This window comes from Anabrus simplex, chromosome 1, assembly GCF_040414725.1.
Source record: "Anabrus simplex isolate iqAnaSimp1 chromosome 1, ASM4041472v1, whole genome shotgun sequence".
In the NCBI taxonomy this organism is placed as follows: domain Eukaryota; kingdom Metazoa; phylum Arthropoda; class Insecta; order Orthoptera; family Tettigoniidae; genus Anabrus; species Anabrus simplex.
The window spans coordinates 1,422,117,218-1,422,137,830 of NC_090265.1; the positions used below are offsets into that span (position 1 = coordinate 1,422,117,218).

Sequence of the window (20,613 nt, forward strand, 5' to 3'; positions counted from 1 at the left end):
GATGTCATATATTATTAGTCCGGCTAGCTCCGAGGTCTTGTAAAAGACAACCGGTAGTTTAGGTTGCGTAGGTCATTGCTCTAATTTCCTGATGGTCACTTGGTTTGAGGTGGATTTCATCGCCTTTTCTTACTTAATCAGGTGTCCTGCGTGAAAGCATGTTGTTGTGAATTCTATGAAGTTTGAGGTTTTGTGACTTCGGATTGGTTTTCCCTACTGAATTTCTTTCATCCATTTTCTATTCCGTTATTCCTATGGTGTTATCGAAGCAACCATTATGTATTTAATATTATCCATCCCAAAATTAATCTTGGCTTGGTATTGTTGTCGCTTGTTCGGTTGTTGATGACAAACTTTTGCGCACCTCACCATCTTATTGAATCAGAAGTCTCCTTCCGTACTGCCAACGTTATCTTGTCTCGAAGACTTTTCCTCTAACCCTAGGATATTTTCATTTTCCTAAACTTGCCGTAGGTGAGTGATATTCTTGAGTTGAAATTCTGTTTCCTCTCAGTTCTGTTATTCAATCAGGTAATGTGTTGTGATTGGGAATGTTGAACCAATAATGGGTGCAAATTTTACTTGATGTCTGTGATAATGTCTTGAGAAATTTTAAAATGCATTAATTGCTCACCGAGCGGTAGTATTGAGGTGGTTTTGTTCTAATAATTTGAAATTAAGTGTACCTTCGGAATGTCCGCTCCTGTAATGTGTTATGGTTAGGAATTTTGTACCTCTGAAAATACCGGGGCTTATTTTATGTTCACTGTGATGTGGTTGGTCGTGACCTGGTTTGGTAAGTACATGCGATGTATGCCTTAACTTTATGTATTACCTAGTTAAGTGTTCTGTAAGGTACTGTTATTTAACTTGAGGTTGTGGATTTTTAATATATTGTGGTGATGTTAACGGGTAATGGACTTCCGTTATGTGGTGAATCTGAACCTGATTATTACATTGCTCATTGAAATTGGTGTCAAAGTTTCTATTTTCTAAATCTTGAACGTGTGCACGTATTTTAAGTGTTGTTCATTCTGTATGGGTGGTATTTGTCGAATTGCTCATGTTTGTGCGGTTTACTCATGTACTGCTCCGTCGGCAAACCGATACTCTTAAGTGGTATGCTCTGGCCCTGACTCAGTCGATTGTAGTTGAGATTTTAAATTTAGTTGACAGTTGGATCTTAGTATCCGTCGGAACGTAGTCACCAATTTAGCCCATCTTTTCTCTGTTTTCCTTCTTTGCTCTTTTGCGGTTATGGTAAATTTTAATTATGTTAATGAAACAAGAGGCTGCATTTCTTGATAATCTAGAGAATATTTATTTCCTAACCTGTAATAAAGTACTTAATCTTAATATTCTTTAAACGGGTGAATTGTAATATGTAACAGGCTTTACTGGAAGCGCGCTGCCTAAAGAGTGTAAATTCAGCTAAACCTAGCTGTTTTAAATGTTAGGTAAATGGAATCCTGGTTGAGGGAAGCGTGATCTCTTTACTAAACTCTTGCCACCACAAACTTGAACTGAAGTGAGGATGGTGATATTAATATGACTCAAGGTCGGTGTGTTATTGTTATGCATACATGAAGTCGTCATTTGTGGTCTCTATCTAATGTGGACTTGATTTGAAAATTAGCTTACTTCTTGACCACTAAACTGAACTGGAAGCTATATCAGTGAATACACTAGGCTTCGGGGGGAGAGGGCTGTTACGGTGTAACGCAATTTACCCTACCCTGTGAACCTATTTTGAACTGGCAATATCGCCGTAGAAAATCTTAATCTTTCTATATGTCTAAGCGGATGGTTTCCCTCGTACTACTACGTGCTTTGGTGATACTCATCGAACTTATTTATATTTCTTATTGTGGACTGATGGCAACGTCTTTGGATTATCGCATTTCTGAATTGTACTGACTGTTTCATTTCTCTTCTAATAAGTGCTGCAATCTTCCGCTAGACACCCACAAAAGGTTTCCCCTCCCCAAGCGCTCTTCTACCTATCAGAGCGCGGCTACTTCCTGATGGAGAAAACCTCGCCATTTTGACCCCCGTCTGTACGGATTGGGAAGTCATGGCATGCGGTTGTGCTAATTGGATTCTTAAGATGTTGGCGTCATGTTGGAGTATAGACCCCGGCTAAGGGTCTTGAGATGTGGGTTTTAAACCCAAATTACTTTGTTTCCTGCATCGTCCTATTATGATACTTTTCAACTAATTCTGACCAGGGAAACCAAACTCATCAGCAAGCATCTGTAAGTATGTGAGGAACTAGCTCATCATGCCTGAGCGTCAGCTTCACCCAAGTAAGTGGTTTCATCATTTGGCAAGTTATATCCTGTGATTATGAAACTGCAAGGAAATTCGTGTGATTCGTGTCTTGAAAATTAACTCTTTCAAGGTGGAATTTCGTGAAAATAATTATTTTGGAAATTACTAAGCGGACGGACGTGTGGTTAATTCTAATAATATATCAAAATTATTGGTATGTAAAGACTACGAAAATAAGGAAATCCTCTTTAAATTAACTATCATTTTCACCCGTTAATGAACTTCATTGATCATGTAAATTCAAAATGTGTCGGGCACTTAGTGGCCTTTATACTGCGTGAGGTTCCGCAGAAGCATATAATTCTGGTTTCCTTGGTTTAAAAAAAAAAAACCTTGCTTCTATTTTTCTGGTATTTTAAACTTTTGTGTTTCCTGATTTTATTTTTTGTTTCTTGCCTTTGTTGTGCCTTGTACCATGATTGGTTTGCGGGCGTATGTTTTCGTTGCTATGGTAACGATTTGCCTTTGGGAGCATGATGGTGATTGTTGCCTGTGGGTTTTGCGTGTTTATTGTGGAGCCTGAGTTTACTTAAGAATTTTCGATTTATGTGGAAGATTTCTTTGCTCCTCACTTGATCTCTTACGGTTTTCTTCCTTTTCCCCCTGTTTATCTGTGTGTGATTTCCGGTCGCTAATCTTATTTGACCCCTCGTAGTTTATTTATTGGGCTAGAGTTCTATGCTCCTGCGAAGCCTCCTCTTATTAAGAAAGTTCAATGAAACTCGTTAATTGAGTGGCTTTCCCTAGGTTTAATACGTTAGTTTTAATTTCATTTTAGTAAGTCTAACAAAGGGGCCCCGTTTAAACCTTCTGTGAACAATTTAAGTTTTAATTCGAATCATTTTCTGTTTTTATGGTAATGTTATCAAAGTGTACTATTTCTGGTAATGGATTTAGTGTCTTTAATTTGTACAATTTTCTGTTTTTAAGTTAATGATTTCCATCAGTATCATTTTCTGAAAAGGACTACGTTTTTCAGTTTCATCCGTGTATTTTCTATTATTCACTAATTGTTTTTTTGAACTACTTAAAATTCTTTTATTCCCTCAGATAGGACGATGTTCTTTTGGTTTCATGTTAAGTTTTCATTCTTTAATTAAAAGTTTATTTGATTGAAACCAGTGTCTCCTTTTATTATCTGTGTGGTTCAGCGCCGAAACAAGGAATTTTTATCCATTTCCTCTGGGAGTTTTATTTGGGCCTTGCTGGGTAAGTAACTGTTGGATGTAATTTTCCTATCCTTGTGACTGATTTCCTTAATTTGTTTAATAAACATTGTTTATTTAACACCGGTTTATAGGTAGTACCGACCGGTGCATGTTTGCTAACCGCTAGTGTAGTGACTTACTGCGCTGGTGGTTTAATAAAATGCCGACAGAAGAACAAGATGAAATCAGATATGAAGTAAAAAAGAAAACTTGAAAAAATCTTCATTAATAATAACAAAAACACTTCCCTAAATAATAATAATAATAATAATAATAATAATAATAATAATAATAATAATAATAAAAAGTTCATTGGCACACTCAACATACAGACTCTGGCTAAAACAGGCAAACTCAAGATTGTGACTGATACCTGTGACAAGTTTAGAATTCTTATTCTTGCAGTTCAAGAAACGTGATTTCGTGATTACGATCACTTTGATTCCGGTGGATATCGAATATATAAGGGGAGGCCTGCAACTAAACTCGCAAATAGTAATTTACATATTTTGGGCACTGCATTCCTAGTACATAACAGCATACAGAACTCGGTGATAAATTTTACATCACCTTCGGAACGTCTCTCTCTACTCACGGTTAAATGTGCTAACAAAGCCTACACACTGGTTAATGCACATGCTCCAGTGAACAGTGAAACTGACAAAAACAAAACTGAGAAGTTTTGGTTGCAACTCGAACGAGCACTCGCCAAGATACCTCAGCATCACGTTAAAATTCTCCTTGGGGACTTCAATGCACAAATCGGCAGGGAACGAGAATACAGAAGCATCATTGGGTGCTTTTCAGCACATAAGAAGACTAATGCCAATGGACATCGCCTAATCAACATATGTAGAATGGCTAACCTCCAAATAATGTCCACACACTTTAAGAAACCTCCGTGGAAAATGACCACTTGGAAATCACCAATCAACTACATAGGTGAATACCAGATTGATCACGTAGCCATCACAAGAAAATACTCTCCTGAAATCATGAATGTGCGAGTTCGCAAGGGTTACGTAGAGTCCGACCACCATCTTTCACAAATCAAAGTCCGCTTCAGACCTAACCGGAAAAGTTATCAGAAACCTAAAATACCACGCACTGATCCAGAATACTTAAAAGATCATGCACAGGAATTCATGGAATCAATGCAGACTAACACAGAAACATGGAACACCCTTCTTGCAACCATTCAAGACTCAGCGAAGAAACTTGGCCAACCTCCACGAAAACGTAAACACAGGTGGTGGACTGCCGATTGCGATAGAGCTCTGGAATCCCGCATGCAAGCCTGGAAGAATTGGCATAGTCACCAAACACCAGAAAATTGGAGTAACTTCATAGAAATACAGAAGCGAACAGCCAAAACTATTAGACGAGTTGAATGGTGTTATGCATCACATGACCAAGCGCCAAAAGTAGATTTTGAGATATTGACACAAACGCAAAATCCTTTGTATTAATTCATATTTCCTTTTAAATGTGAGGTATTATATACCAAAATGAAGATAAGAACATAAATTTTCTTCTTAATGAATTCAATTTGGGGATATTTGAAGTATATCATCGTAATCTGAGAAAATGGCGCTTGATCACTTGATGCTTTATTGCGCTTACATTAATGTTTGTTTTGCATAACTTGACCAACAAATAAAATTGTCAGTTAGTGTTAGATTTGACTTTTAAAAAATTCAGTGCAGTGTAAACTATGGTACCTGTTAACTGATTGTACTGCTTATTTAAATACAGGATTGAATTATACATAACAGCATACAACATGACATAGAAAAATCATGAATTTTAGAATATACAGTAATAGAGATATTACACTGCTACCAAGCTTGATAGCAGCTGTCGCTTAAGTGCGGCCAGTTTCCAGTATTCGGGTGATAGTAGGTTCGAACCCCACTGTCGGCAGCCCTGAAAATTGTTTTCTGTGGTTTCCCATTTTCACACCAGGCAAATTCTGAGGCTGTACCTTAATTAAGGCCATGGCCGCTTCTTTCCCACTCCTAGTCTTTTCCTGTCCCATCGTCGCCATATGACGTATCTCTGTCTGTGCGACGTAAAGCAACTGGCAAAAAAATACACTGCTAGATCATAATATTAAGGCATCATAAACACACAGTTCCTCCAAGTGTAATATAATGAAGGATTTTATGAATTTTCGAGTTCAAAATCCATATTTCCACAATTGAACCCATCTATATCATCGTGTATTCTATTAGCTGCATGATAGAGCACAGGTCATTCACTTTTGCTTCTGAAACTGGTTTTGCATTGGGCCATAACAGAGTGAGCAGACCATGTAGAGCTGATCCATTTTCATTCTGAAGCCGCGACCAACAGTAGATTTCTTCAACTTCAACAGTACATTCTGCATCAAAGTGCATTTTGAAGAAAATGCTAAAAGGTTTATCTTTCTTCAACTGTATTTCTCGCACATGCAGCCAGTTTACCTTCTCACTGTGTGCCTGCTTCCTGTTTAAAAGTGTGCTTCTCCAGATGAACTGTACTATGAAAATATGGTCTGGTCATTCTGTCCACAACAAGCAGGTCTTCTTTCGGCACATTTATGTAGGCAGTGCTGTAATTTGAAAGCACGTTCTACATCTCCAAAGTCGCTGTCGTTAGGGAGAAGCTATGGCCTGGAAATAAAAAAAATTGTGTAATCTTTTCAATATTAGGACGTTGTTCCAAAACTGTTTTCAGAAGTTGAACAATCTTTATATTACGATTCTGGCCTCCACAAGAGTATGACTTCTTTGGCGTTGTGCAGGATCCAATCTCCTGAGCCCCTCGTCCTGCTTCTCCTACCAACCAGACATAACAATGATCTTTCCCACTGTGAATCCTTAACCACAACTGGGGCTTGTAAAAAACCACATCTGTGGAAATACGGGACAATGGCAGTGTTTTTTTTTTTTCAAGGCCAAAACGAAACCTTTCAATATTTCATCCAATTTTGATTTTTCCATATCGGAGGATTTTAGGTCCCGGGCGTATGCCACAGGGAAGAAAACCTGTGCGGGAATCTTCTACGCGGGAATTGACATTTAGCATCGCACGACCAAGCGACTGCACGCTTGTTGTGTGGTCATTTGATGCTTAATTCAGACTCAGAAATGGTGGTTGGTCACTTGATGCAAAACTTCAATTTAATGATTGAGAGGTTGGCGTTTGGTCAAAATTCATTTCCCGCGAAATCATATTGAGAATTAAAGTTCAAACAATAATCTATGTAACGTTTACACCTTTAGCTAACAGATGGTGCAATAAACTAAAAAAGTATATTTTGGCGCTTGGTCAATTGATGCATAACACCATCCAGTTAAACGTACCTACCACCTCAATAGATTGTCGGAAATCGATTACGATTTCAAAAGGAACAACACTCGAAATTTCTATAGAACTTTTAGAGAAGAACTGACTGACTATAAACCCCCTAGTATTTGTTTTCGTCGCATCGATGGAACACTTGAGCCGAATACAAAAGCCAACTGTGACATCTTAAAGCAGTACTTTGAGGCATTACATAACTGTGAACCTCCTGCCGAAAAACGGCAATTCAGCATATCCACCCCAAACCATGACTCACTTCCACCAACACATGACGAGATACAGAATATTGTATTAAATCTGAAAAACAACAAAGCACCAGGAGAAGATGGTGTAACTGCCGAGATGCTCAGGATCGGAGGTGAGGTCATTATTGACCGATTACAAGCCATCATTGCGGATATATGGGAGAGCGAAATCATACCTGCAGAGTGGACAGCTGCTTTAATTCATCCTCTACACAAAAAGAGTGACAAGACAGATCCGAACAATTACCGAGGTATCTCTCTCCTCTCAATTGCTTACAAAGTATTCTCTCGTGCTCTCCGTACCAGATTAGAACAACAGATAGAATGGAAGATTGGATAATACCAGGCGGGCTTCAGACCTCACCGATCGTGTGCAGAACAGATCTGGAACCTCAAGATGATTCTCCAACATCGCCAATCAATTCGAACAGTGGTCACTTTTGTTGACTTTAAAAAAGCTTACGACTCGATTGACCATGCCACCCTATTAGATGTACTTCATGAATATGGTGTTGACAACAAAACAACGAAGTTAATCCAACAGACTTTAACTAACACAACTTCTAAAGTGAAATTCATGGGCGAAATCTCCGAATCATTTGAGATACGAACAGGCGTGAGGCAGGGTGATGGATTATCTCCACTGCTGTTCAATCTTGTACTAGATAAGATCATTAGAACATGGGAGAAAGAAGTACACGGGATAAATATGGGAACAAGAGATAAGCAAATCAATATTAAGTGTCTTGCCTTTGCTGACGACCTAGCAAAAATCACCTGCACTCCTGAGGAAGCCAGAACCGCTCTTGAGAAACTGCATGAGATTGCTATTAAGACTGCCCTCCAAATATCATATGAGAAAACACAATACATGGACTCCAAGAACACCAGTGTTGAATCACTTGGGACCAAATATGGCAATATCACACGAGTTAAACATTTCAAGTACTTAGGTGAAATTATCGGAAGCACTGGTAACGACAGGATAGCCAACAAAACCCGTGCCGAAAAATTACGTAAAGCCTACACAGTCACCTGGAATATCTACAATAAGAAATCCCTTTCCATCCAAGCCAAGCTGCGTCACTACCATACAGTAGTTCTTCCTGAAGCACTCTACGCGATTGAAACATCAACAATGACCATCAATATCAATGGCATCGAGAAAATGGAACGGCAAATACTTAGGAAAATATTTGGACCAAAGTTCCAAGATGGAATATGGATGTGAAAAGGCTCGGAAGAACTCTACTCGCTGACCGAAAGATTCACTTCAATCGCCCGGAAAAGACGTATGCAATTCTACGGACATCTAGCACGAATGGACGACTCGCGACTGACAATAAAATCTTCCTCATTATCAGCGGAACCCGACAAAATAAAGTACGGTGGCTTGCTGACACTCAAAACGATCTCGCAGAAGTCGGCGTTGAACCACTGACAACTACACGGGCTACATTTATACACAAAATTAACTTGCGCAGCTTTGAAACCAGACAATGTACAAGAAACTTGAAACTCCAGGAGGCATGGACTCAAGAAAGACGACAGACTCACAGTGCGAGGATGAAGAAGTTTTGGGAGGATAAGAGAAACAAGAAGAAGAATGCTAACTAATGGTTCTACGTGCTCCTTAGAGGGCCTAACGCATATATAATAATAATAATAATAATAATAATAATAACAACAACAACAACAATAATAATAATTCTTGTTTCGTTTCGGCCAACTAAGGACCACGTCATTTCAACTGTTTCCCTTGAGCTTTAATGTTGGTCCAATATTCCTTCATTCATATACGGTGTTGCTCCTTTCACTCTTTCATCCATGCCTTTACAGTTTTCATCTTCGGCTTTGGTTGGAAACTCAGATGTTCTTGGAGTTTTTTCTTAAGTGGGACATGTTCCTGGATATCTCCAAAAGAGATCCCAATCTCCTGCAGATCTTTCTGTACCTCACTGAACCATGCTCCCTTTGCCTTTTTCTCTTGGAGGAAAGTGAAAATGCAGTTGGTTAACCATGTTGAATTAATTCAGGCCATGTGTCCATAAAAAGTAATCCTCCTTTTTCGCATCACATCGGTTATTTTCTCCACATGCGAGTACAACTCCTGGTTGTGCCATCTCCTAAACTCGCCGTTGTCCTTGACTGGACCTAAGATTTTTCTCAAAATCTTTCTTTCCTTGGCCTCCAATTTCTCCATCATGCCTTTTTTGTTCATGGCGAGACATTCCGCTGCATATAGAGCCTCTGGCCGGATGACAGTGCAATAGTGTTTGATTTTTGCATTCAGAGATATAGATCTTTTGTTAAAGACATGTTTAGTCAGATGGTAAGCCATTTCCATTTTTTATTCATGCGTGAAGAAAAGGCTTCTTTTTCAGACATGTTAGGTTCTATCCATTCACCAAGATACTTAAATTTTTCAACTCGCTTGACTTTTCCATGAGTCCCTTCTAGCTCACTTGGTGCCAGTATGATGTTTATAATGAATTTCGTTTTCTCAAAGCAGATTTGGAGGCCCGCCTTCAGCTTGTGTTTGAAGCTGGTTGATCTGCTTCGTAGACACATTCAAGGAATCAGCGAAAACTGCAAGATCGTCTGCAAATGCTAGACAGTCAATTGAAAGGTTCTTGTTCTTGTGGCCTAGTCTGACTCCGCTTTCGACTCCTTCATAACTCATTTCTCTGCGCCATTACGGATCACTTTCTCAAGAACGCAGTTGAACAACAGAGGTGAGAGATCGCCTCCTTGCCTAACTCCTGTACATATTTCAAAGGCATCTGAAGTCTCTCCTCTAAACTTCACTTTTGAGATGGTGTTGGTGAGAGTCTGTTGGATGATCACTTGTTTTACCGTCCAAGCTAAATTCCTTTAAGTTCTGAAATAAGGTAGTTCTATCAATTGAATCACAGGCCTTCTTAAAGTCAATGAATGTTACTACAAAAGGCTTGCTCCTTAGTTTAATATATGAAATGACAGATTTCAGATTCATAATCTGCTCCACACATGACCGTCCTTTCCTGAAACCTCGCTGGTAATCACCCAGCTCTGGATCTAGCTGTTCTCCCGACCTGATATGAAGAGCTTTAGAGAGAATTTGGTAGGTTATAAGTACAAGGGCGATGCCGCAATAGTTGTTAACATCCAAAATAATAAAAAAAATAAAATAATAATAATAATAATAATAATAATAATAATAATAATAATAATAATAATAATAATAATAATAATAATTGAATTAATGACAATAAACACATTTTAGATCTTAAAAAGGAAATCAATGACAATAATCTCATCATTACCAAATCTGATAACGGCAACACCACTGTCATAATGGAAAAACTGACTACATAGCTAAAACTAAAGATTTCTTCAACAACTCTTCTTTTTCTATAGTAAAAAAAAAAACCCGACCACTAAAATCCAATGCCTGCTAAAACAAACCTTAAAAAACACTTCCTTTCTCCTCACAGATCAAGAGAAAACTAAATTAATAAACACTGCCAAAGCCCTTCCCAAAGCTAACATTCCCATCCACCCAATAATCAATTACAGACCCAGTCCCTTATATAATACTTCTAAATTGATCCAAACATTTTTACTAAAAAATTATCGATTTTTATCCAACAAATCTATCAAAAACACTTCTGAATTAATCGACAAATTAAAGAACTTTGACACCCAACCCAATTTTTCTCTCCATTCTTTTGACATCATAAACATGTATCCTAGTATTCCAATTTCCAAATTATTCCCCATAATAAACAACAACTTGAACAAATTCAGTAATTTGAGTAAACTAGAAATTCAAGACTTCATGTCAATCTTAAAATTGGTTCTCAACAATAATTATTTCACCTTTGATAACACTATTTACCAACAAGATGGTTTAGCTATGGGCTCACCAGCTTCAGGCATTCTAGCCAAAATATACCTTTATTTCTTAGAAAACACAAAAATTAATAATAATAATTTCTCTAATATCCTCTTTTGGGCCAGATATGTTGATGACACATTAGTAATATTAAATGAAGAATCAACCAACACAGCCTCTACACTTCTTCTTAACAACATTGACTCTAACATTAAATTCACCCTTGAATCAGAACACAACAAAACTCTTAATTTTCTAGACTTAACTATAACTAGACATCCTTCTTCTTTAACTTACAAAATTTTCAGAAAACCAACCCAAATAGCAACCACAATACGACAAGATTCTTCACACCCTCAAGCACATAAACGTGTTACTTATAACAGCCTAATTTTTCATGCCTTCAACACTCCTGTGTCTAAAAAAGATTTAAATAACGAATTGAACACCATCCATACTATCGCTAAATTTAAGGGCTTTAACAACTCTTTCATAAACCGTATCATCAACAAATTCAAGCACCGTCTTAAAACTATGTTATCAAAAGACAAAACCAAACCCACTGCATTTTCCTCTTTTACTTTCACTCAAGATGCTTATAAAATAACTAATGTTCTTAAAAAACACAACATGAAAATTTCTTTTAGAACCAATAACAGAAATCTTGATATATTACACAACTCTAAATCACTAAATAAATCTAATGCTTTTTCTAAATCTGAAGTATACAGATTCAAATGTAACAACTGCAGCTCCTCGTACATCGGACAAACTGGCTGCAACTTTAACATCAGATACTCCGAACATATCAACGCCATTAAATACAACAGATTCTGTGCTATAGGACCACACATACAAGACTCCAAGCATAATTTCACCAATATTGAAAAAGACATAAAAATACTTAAAATCATCAACAGAGGCCCCCTTCTAAACACTACTGAAAATTGTTTTATTCACCTTGACCAATACTTCAACCCTAATTTCAATTTAAACGACATTTCTGAAAAACGCAATATCCTATTTGACTTTTTAATGCCAAGTGTTTTGTCTTTGTACATTTTGCTTCAATAAGTGTGTATTTCATCCAATTTTTTTCAGACAGAAACAGGTCTGTCAAGTCCAAGAACGCTCTTAGAGAGCCAAGGTTTCATATCATTATAAGTGTTAATGTCGTGTTTGTATATAATTTCAACCAGTACGTGTGTTTCCAGTGTTCCCTGTTCCATGAACACAAGACAGTTAGAGCCAAAACTGGGAACTTTTTAAGTTCCACGTTCTGTTTGCCAAGTGTACATTGCATTTCAAGGTAATGTGTAGCAACCCATTGATGTGTTTCCATGCAATCACCTATAAGTACATGGTTTTTCATTATGATGATTGTTATCAGATTGCCCTTGATACGATTTTCACCAAGAACTGATGATGACTCCAAGGGAGTCGAAACCGGTCTCCTTATAATTTAATATATTTTTACAATGTGTTGAATGGTGGAACATCCCTCAAACTCTATCTTATTAGTTAAATGTCAACACGGAAATGAAGATCATAAGCTACGAATGGCAAAGTTGTCGAGTGATCTGAAAGTAATGTATTATTCCACACAGCCCAAGTCTTTCAACAGCAGTCCTAGTAGTTACACCAATGCAGGCATTATCATCATTTTTTTTTTTTTTTTTTTGCTAGTGGCTTTATGTCGCACCGACACAGATAGGTCTTATGGCAATGATCATCATCATCATCAGTACTAGCCTAAAAATTTGTTATATCAAAACAGTGTGTGATCACTTCCCACAGAGCCAAATCTATCCGTATCATTCATTTTAACAGAAACAACGTGTGCTATGGCTTGGCCTGATGAACAGTCCCACCCCACACTCTACCCTACCCCTTTGAACACCCCTTTGTAACAACTCATGATCTCCTATATCTTCCACATTTTCTCCCCTTACCTGAACATAATTCTCTCTTATTTATTTATTTATCGTGTCAGAAGTACAAAGTAAGAGAGACAAAAATTAAACCAAAAAATTTTTAACATTGGTTGACCAAAAATTGGCCACGACAAGCGCATTTGGAGTTGCTCTCATTAGATCTTTAATGGTACAAGTGGCTGGAGAAGATGGACACAGTAGAAGATGTTCGTTAGTCTGCTTAGTACCACACTTGCAGTAAACTGTCTCCACAGGAAGGCCCCATTTCTGTAGGTTGGTCTTGCATCTCGTGGTACTGGAGCGTAATCGATTGAGAGCTTTCCATGTTGTCCACTTTTCAGAATGTCCAGGAGGAAGTTCTTCCTTTGGAACCATCCATTCTCTCAAATGTTGACATTTTTCCCGCCACATTGAGATTCTTGCTTGTTGTGGAGTTAAGAGCTTCAGTGGTTGTCAAGAAGCTCTTTCTTGATTTCAACCTAGGATGTGCTGGTTGACAGGCATACAAAGGATGGGCTTCCATAGTCATAGCCTTGCTTTTCTCATGCCTAGCAGCAATCTCACGTCGGATTTCAGGTGGTGCTATACCAGCGAGACAGTGGAGTTTATCTATGGGAGTAGGTCTTAAACAACCTGTGATAATACGGCAGGTGTCATTTAGTGCTACATCTATGTTTTTGGCATGGCTGGACTTATGCCACACGGAGCAAGCATACTCAGCAGTGGAGTAGCACAGTGCTAGCGCGCTTGTTCTCACAGTGCAAGGGTGAGCTCCCCAGGTGGTGCCTCGAAGTTTCCGCACTATGTTGTTTCTGGCAGACACTTTTTGTTTCACGTTTAGGCAATGTTTCTTATACGTAAGCGTACGGTCCAGAATCACTCCCAGATATTTTGGAGTCGAACAGTGTTGAAGAGGGATTCCTTCCCAGGTGATTTGTAAGGTTTTAGCTGCTTTTTTGTTATTGAGATGAAATACACAGCTATGAGTTTTGGCAGGATTTGGCTTCAAATCGTTTTCATTGTAGTAGTTGATAAATTCTTTCAGAGCTTTGGATAAAGTCTGTTCTACCTTTTCAAAACAGTTGGCCTGAGCAGTGACTGCACAATCATCAGCATAGATAAAACTCTGGGTACCTTCAGGTAGAGGCTGATCATTAGTATAGATGTTGAATAACAGTGGTGCGAGCACACTGCCTTGCGGTAACCCATTCTTCTGTGTTCTCCATCTGCTTCTTTTTCCCTGAAATTCCACAAAGAATCTTCGGTTTTGAAGAATATTTTTAATGTTGCACATTAGATGGAAGTCTTTGGTGATGTCATACAATTTTGTTAGAAGAAGCCGATGGTTGACTGTGTCATAAGCTGCAGAAAGATCAATGAAGACAGCGCCTGTAATGAGCCGATTCTCAAAGCCATCCTCAATATGCTGTGCCAAGTTTAATACCTGTGATGTGCAACTTTTTCCTTCTCGGAATCCAGCTTGCTGTGGTATAAGAGACGACTCCACCTTTCCTATCAGTCGCTCAAGAATGAGCCTCTCCAGGACCTTGTACAGGTGACAGAGCAAGGAAATAGGCCTATAGCTTTTAGGATCCAGCCGATCTTTGCCTGGTTTAGGGATAGCAATGACTCTAGCCTTCCGCCAGATTTTGGGAATCTTGCATTCTTGGACACAGATATTCATTAATTCCAGTAGCCAACGCCTCGTAACAGGACCAAAATTTTTGATTTGCTCTACTCGAATGTCGTCTAGTCCAGCTGCTTTTCCCAATTTGCACTTCCTCAGTGCTGATTCCAGTTCATCTTCAGTAAATGGTGGAGATAGTATGTTGCTCTCTTGGTTTGGCTTCCGTGTTATTGGTTTCTTATCTAGCTTTCTAGATCGGGTTGATTTTCCATTTACTAGCAACTGATGGGCAATTTGATCTGCCTATCCAGACAAATCCTTTCTGCTAACTTGGGCAACTCTACTTTCTTTCTTTCTTTCTTTCCTTCTTTCTTTCTTCCATAAGCCCCATTAATGTGGGGAAAATGTTTTATCTATAATCAAAATTTTTTTTACAATGATTAAAATGGCAATATTAATAAAAACATTCTAATAATAAACAATACCAATAAATATAATGTATAAAACAGCAAATATCCATCAGTACTAACTGAACTGGGGATTAAAATGATTTGCTGGTCGTGGACATCGAATCTCGGTGTTCAGTAACTGTGTACAACTCATGAGTACCTTGAGACCACTAAAACGGCTTATTTCCAAAACAAAAATATTCTCTTTCTCAGCACTTTAAACTGGATTCTACCACACATCAGTCAACAAACCGTCCAGTCCAAACGGTTTTACAGTTTAATCTGAAACAAACAGAAAGATCAGGGAAAAAAATCTCACTCACTTGTCTGTAATCTTTGAATTGGGGATGGTTATACCCCAAGGCCTCCTTGAACTCAGTTGGCTGAATGATGCTGTATTGCCCACTCCATACTTTATGCAGCAAAGCACAAAACTGGTCTGTGAGAGAATGAACCAATCCCTTTTCTCGAGGGTAACGTCCCAGAAAGAAATGAACTAAAGGTGGAGTGGCTACCAGGCATTGTAGTCCAGCCCCCATGAAACAAGTGTTACCCAGGTTCCTCAGTCCACACACACCTGGGCTTGCTGAAGCATCTACAAAAGATGAAAATTAATATACAGACTGTTTACACCATAGAAAGGCAAATGGTAGAATACAGGTAAAATGATCGGTCCAGTCCGAAATTGGCAATTTCTAATTCAGCTCCAGATATCATACCTGGATTCTTTTACTGTAATCAATACCAAATTTTGAAATCACATACTTATTTGGCAATACATTTTTAAAAAATGCTCTCCAGTAATGGTGAGAATAGGCTGTACTGATTAAACTTTACATTAGAAGAATTCTTTAACCTCTTAACCGGGCATGAAAAGTTAATTTGTCTACCATTCGTTGTTAAGCAATCGTGTAATGACGATTTTAACTCGCCTAGAGCCTTCAAAAATTGTTTTCTGCTGGGCGGGACGTGTTATCTCGTCTCTTATTGTTGTTGAGTAGTTCCATGATCGCTTTATACATGTCAGTCCAGACTTGCTGCGCCACAGTGCACAGTAATATTTCATTTTATTTTCTTCCATACAAAATGGCTAAGCACGCTCATTTGGATGATGAAACTATTCCTCATCTCACTGATTCAGATGATGAATTAGATGACAACTCTTTGGATAGCAAAGATTAGCACAAGTGGTGAAAGTGACAGTGAACTTGCTTCTGAAAATGAAGAAGGAGAAGATATTAGCTTGCCTACAACAAGTGATGCAGACACTTCGCACTGGCATAGGCAAGGTAATCCTTGTGCTCCTTTTATGTTTGTTTCGGATAGTAAAATAAATTTTTGAAGCAGTTGCAAGAAGTCAAAGAAAAATACTGAGTTATAGCTTGAATTAACAAATGCAAATCAAGAGCAACCACCATTTGCAAAAATCAAATGATCATAAATATGTCTGTTGGTCGTGGCCAGTCATCAACAGCTTCTAATTTCATATGACCGCCAGCCATAAGACATAAAATGTACGGCTGCTAGATAACACTGTATGACCATCGATCCATACCTTACATCACAGCCTGCAAGACTTACACTTCCATCATACCTTTTGTGATGCTAACTTCCATAATGCAAATTTTCAGATGACCACCAGCCATGAGACGTATGTATGTCAAAACGGGCAGGCTGAATAACTCGTCTTCCATGAAGGCATGCACACGTAATGGGTGATACGAGTTCCTTTGTCATTTGCGGAAGCATAATGGGCATGACAAGGTAACTTGTCACCCACATTACGATAATAGGCGTGACGAATTAACTCATTAACTCAAAATATATTCCCCGCTACGAATGTTCGTTTCTCAGTGGAAACTCTCCGGTTAAGAGGTTAAGTAATTTTGGAATTCTATATAGCTAACACTATATCTGCCCTTGAAAATGTGATAATAAGGACTTTCATAACACTGATAAGTCACAAATATTCTTTCTTCACATCACATTCATACAAATTTGGCAATACTAAATTTTCCTACTATAGAGAAAATTTTGTTTCGATACTTTTATTTTGTCACACGTCAGTCCTGCTGCGCTGAAAACCTCTAGGAGAAAGCTATAGTTGATGATTCATAAACTGACTTAATCAGTCAGTTCTTGCAACTTGGATTCTTGCTTATCTCTCACAACATTCAACATAGAAATGTTATATAAAACCTGTCATACATTATTCCCTTCCTATGTTCTTCTGCATTGTTACACTAAATGTTTAAAATGTTAATTATTCTTCATTAAGATTTAGCTCAATTATACTTTTTCCACTTATACTTTTCTATGGTCTCTAAAAATGATTAAATTTATTTCATATTACACCCTTGTGCTGGAAAAAATGATGATAGTTTGATAAGAACAGAGGAAGGACTCAGAGATGAAATGAAAAGGTACTTCAGCATATTTTAAAATGGAGATGGAGATACAGCCACCAACCACCACCACCTGTAAAATAGATGAAATCCAGAAAAAATAACTCCCATTAACATGAAATGAAGTCAAAACAGCACTAGAGAACATGTGAACTGGTTAAATCCTTGGGCATCGATGATCTTGACTCATATGATAAAACCAGCTGGAATATCAGGCTTAAATAGGCCATACAGAGAGCTCTGGGAAGAGAACTAAACTCAGAAGATTGGAGAAAAGGAATCATCAACCCACTGTTTAAAAAGGGTAACAGATAGAAATGTGGAAACTAAAGAGGTAAAATGTTGTCGCACACCTTGAAGCTGTTGGAAAAGATCATCGAAATGAGACTTAGGATGATAGCGGAACCTTTGCTTGAGGAAGAACAACATAGATTCAAGAAAGATTGCAGTATAATGGATCTCATTTTTACCATAAGAATGTTTAAAGAAAAGTACCGGGAACATGGAAAAACTCTTGTGATTACCTTTTTGGACTTTGAAAAGGCCTACAACAGTGTCCCTCAGAAGATAATCTGGGAATGTCTGGAAGACCAAAAGGTGCCAAACTACCTGACCGACAATGTAAAGATGCTATACCAGAATTGCTACAGCTGTGTACAGATTGACAGTCGACAATGGAAATGATTTGAAGCAAAGAGAGGTGTCCAACAAGGATGTGCCTTATTACCACTCTTGCTCATAATATTAATGGACAAGATCATACATTGTATTAAGAAAATGGACAGCAAACCAAATGCCCCAGTATTTGCTGATGATGTGTTGTTATGGGGAAAAATAAAAGATAAACTACAGAAACAAATGAGTGGAGCAATATGTTCAATAACTCTGAGCTATAGATGAGTAAAATGAAAACTGCAGAAATGACCAGCAACAGGAAAGGAACAAACTCAAACCTATTTTTGGAAATAAGGAAATTAGCATAAGTTTCTTACTTGAAGTACCTGAGAAGCATAGTCTCCAAAGAAAACACTGCCAAGCAGAAATACTCAGCAGGACACAGAAAGAAAGCAAAAATATCCTTGTACTACACCTACTTCGTACCTATTCTCACATATGGTTTGGAGACAAGTGCTCTACTAAACAATGATTACAGAAGAATTCAAACATCAGAAATGAGATTCATTAGAACTATGAATCAAACTTCTCAAAAGGACAAAATAGGAATTAAAAAATTAAGAGGGCAGCTGGCACTGACGTTCCTACTATCAGTGTAATACAGAAGAGCAAGAGAGACCTGCCAGAAAATACCTCAACCTTACTGCCCAAGAAGAACGCCAAGGAGACTAAGGAAATGCTGGATGGAGACAGTGAAATCAGATATAGAGGGGAGAGGTCTCAGATGGGAAGATGTCCTATAACGGAAGATTTACTGGTATGCAGACAGGAAAAGATGGCAAGCACTTGTACACCACCTTTAGGAAACTGGAGTTGGGAAATGCTGCTGCTGCTGAAAAAGAGGTTGATGATTACATGCGCTAGCTTCTTTATTTCTAAGAAAATATTAACAAATACACTCAACTATTTTAACTCTAGTCTGAAGTCATCCCCTTCATGAAGTGCTGGGCTAAGTGGTTTATGACGTACAGAGCCCAAGTTAGGAGGGCTCAAACCTGGCTCAGTCTGATGATGTTTCAGCGAGCTCAAACAGGCCAGCTTCGTGTCGGTAAATTAACCAAGACAAAATTCTGGCATCTCGACGACTTCACAAACCAAAAAAGAGTTAGTGCGATGTAAAAATCTGTTGCTATTATTTTCTGAACAGTTTTGCAATTTAAAAATGCAGTTGTAATAGAAAACGTTCATTTCTTCACTTGTACATTTTCTCATTTATATGCTACTAGCTGTCGCACCTGGCTTCATTCAGTCTAATGGTTAAAAAAGGCTCCAGATTTTAAAAAGTCCTCTGACTTATAAAATAGCAATCTTGTCCAATTATATTGAATTTCAAAATTGTAGGTCACAACAGGGTCATATCAAAATAATTAAAGTAAGAATGATCTAACAGGGGAAAGAAAATCATAACAGGCTGAGGTAATGAACTGTGACAACAAAGAACAAAGATCCTATTTATACATTAAGCCCAGGCGCACACTGAGAAGCAGTTGGCCGCAGAGCAGAGTAGAGCAGAGCAGGACAGCGCGAGGCTGACGAAACTGCGAAGTGCATGTGAGCACACATTTCCACGCAGGTTCTCGTCGCTTTTCAGAAAGAATATGTTTTCTTCAGACTCTGTGATATTGGGGCATCCTGCGTAAATAGGCTCCCTTTTCTTATTCTTCAAGCATTTGTGATTTTTTGTCACTTTGATATCATCTTAACAATTTTCCTTGTGCTGATGACCATGTGGTTGTTCACCTTGAGATAATACCGATGAAAACCACCATCATCGTCAGTTTACAAGACTAAACAATATTTCCATGCTAGCGATGTACGGCGCTCAGCAAAAAAGTCTAAATTCACTTTATGTTGCACCGACACAGATAGGTCTTACGGCGACGATGAGATAGGAAACGGATAGGATTGGGAAGGAAGCGACCGTGCTCTTAATTAACGTACAGCCCCAGCATTTGCTTGGTATAAAACTGGGAAACCACGGAAAACCATCTTCAGGGTTGCCGACGGTGCGGTTCAAACCCACTATCTCCTGAATGCAAGCTCATAGCAAGGCGACCCTAATCACACGGCCAATTTGCTGGTAAATTCACTAATAGGTATCTCTGTTATCATAGCCAGTACGATAAAACAGTAGAAGACATAAATGATTGGAAATTGTTATGTAGTATTCATTAATAGGATGAGAGAGAGGGGCAGGGAGAAAACGTTTATTTACAAATATACAACTAGATTTTCGTCTAGTTAATACAAGACCCAATATACTAAAATCAATCAACACTGACAATCTGTTGTGAACGCATTTTCATATATTTGACAAGAATTTTTTTTTTCCGTGCTTGTTTCTTCACATAAATGCAATGGTGGATGACAACCACGGAGTCGGCGATGATGCTCTCCATAATCAACATTAGATCTTGACGTGAAATACCCAACTTGGTCCATGGATTGTTACACAGATATTTGAGAATTAAATTTTAGGCCTTCCCCTAAACTACCATTTTACCTAGCATGAAT

At 38.2% G+C, this 20,613-nt stretch overlaps 1 protein-coding gene across 3 annotated transcripts in view; it reads right to left on the minus strand.

The window, feature by feature from the left end:
• Positions 1 to 20,613, minus strand: part of LOC136858382 (uncharacterized) — a 523,023-nt gene that overhangs the window by 427,005 nt on the left and 75,405 nt on the right. For all 3 annotated transcript variants that reach the window (XM_067137884.2, XM_067137885.2, XM_067137886.2), the window contains exon 4: positions 15,343 to 15,614. In XM_067137884.2, coding sequence (XP_066993985.2) covers positions 15,343 to 15,614 — 272 coding nt within the window. The remainder of the gene's footprint in view (positions 1 to 15,342; positions 15,615 to 20,613) is intronic.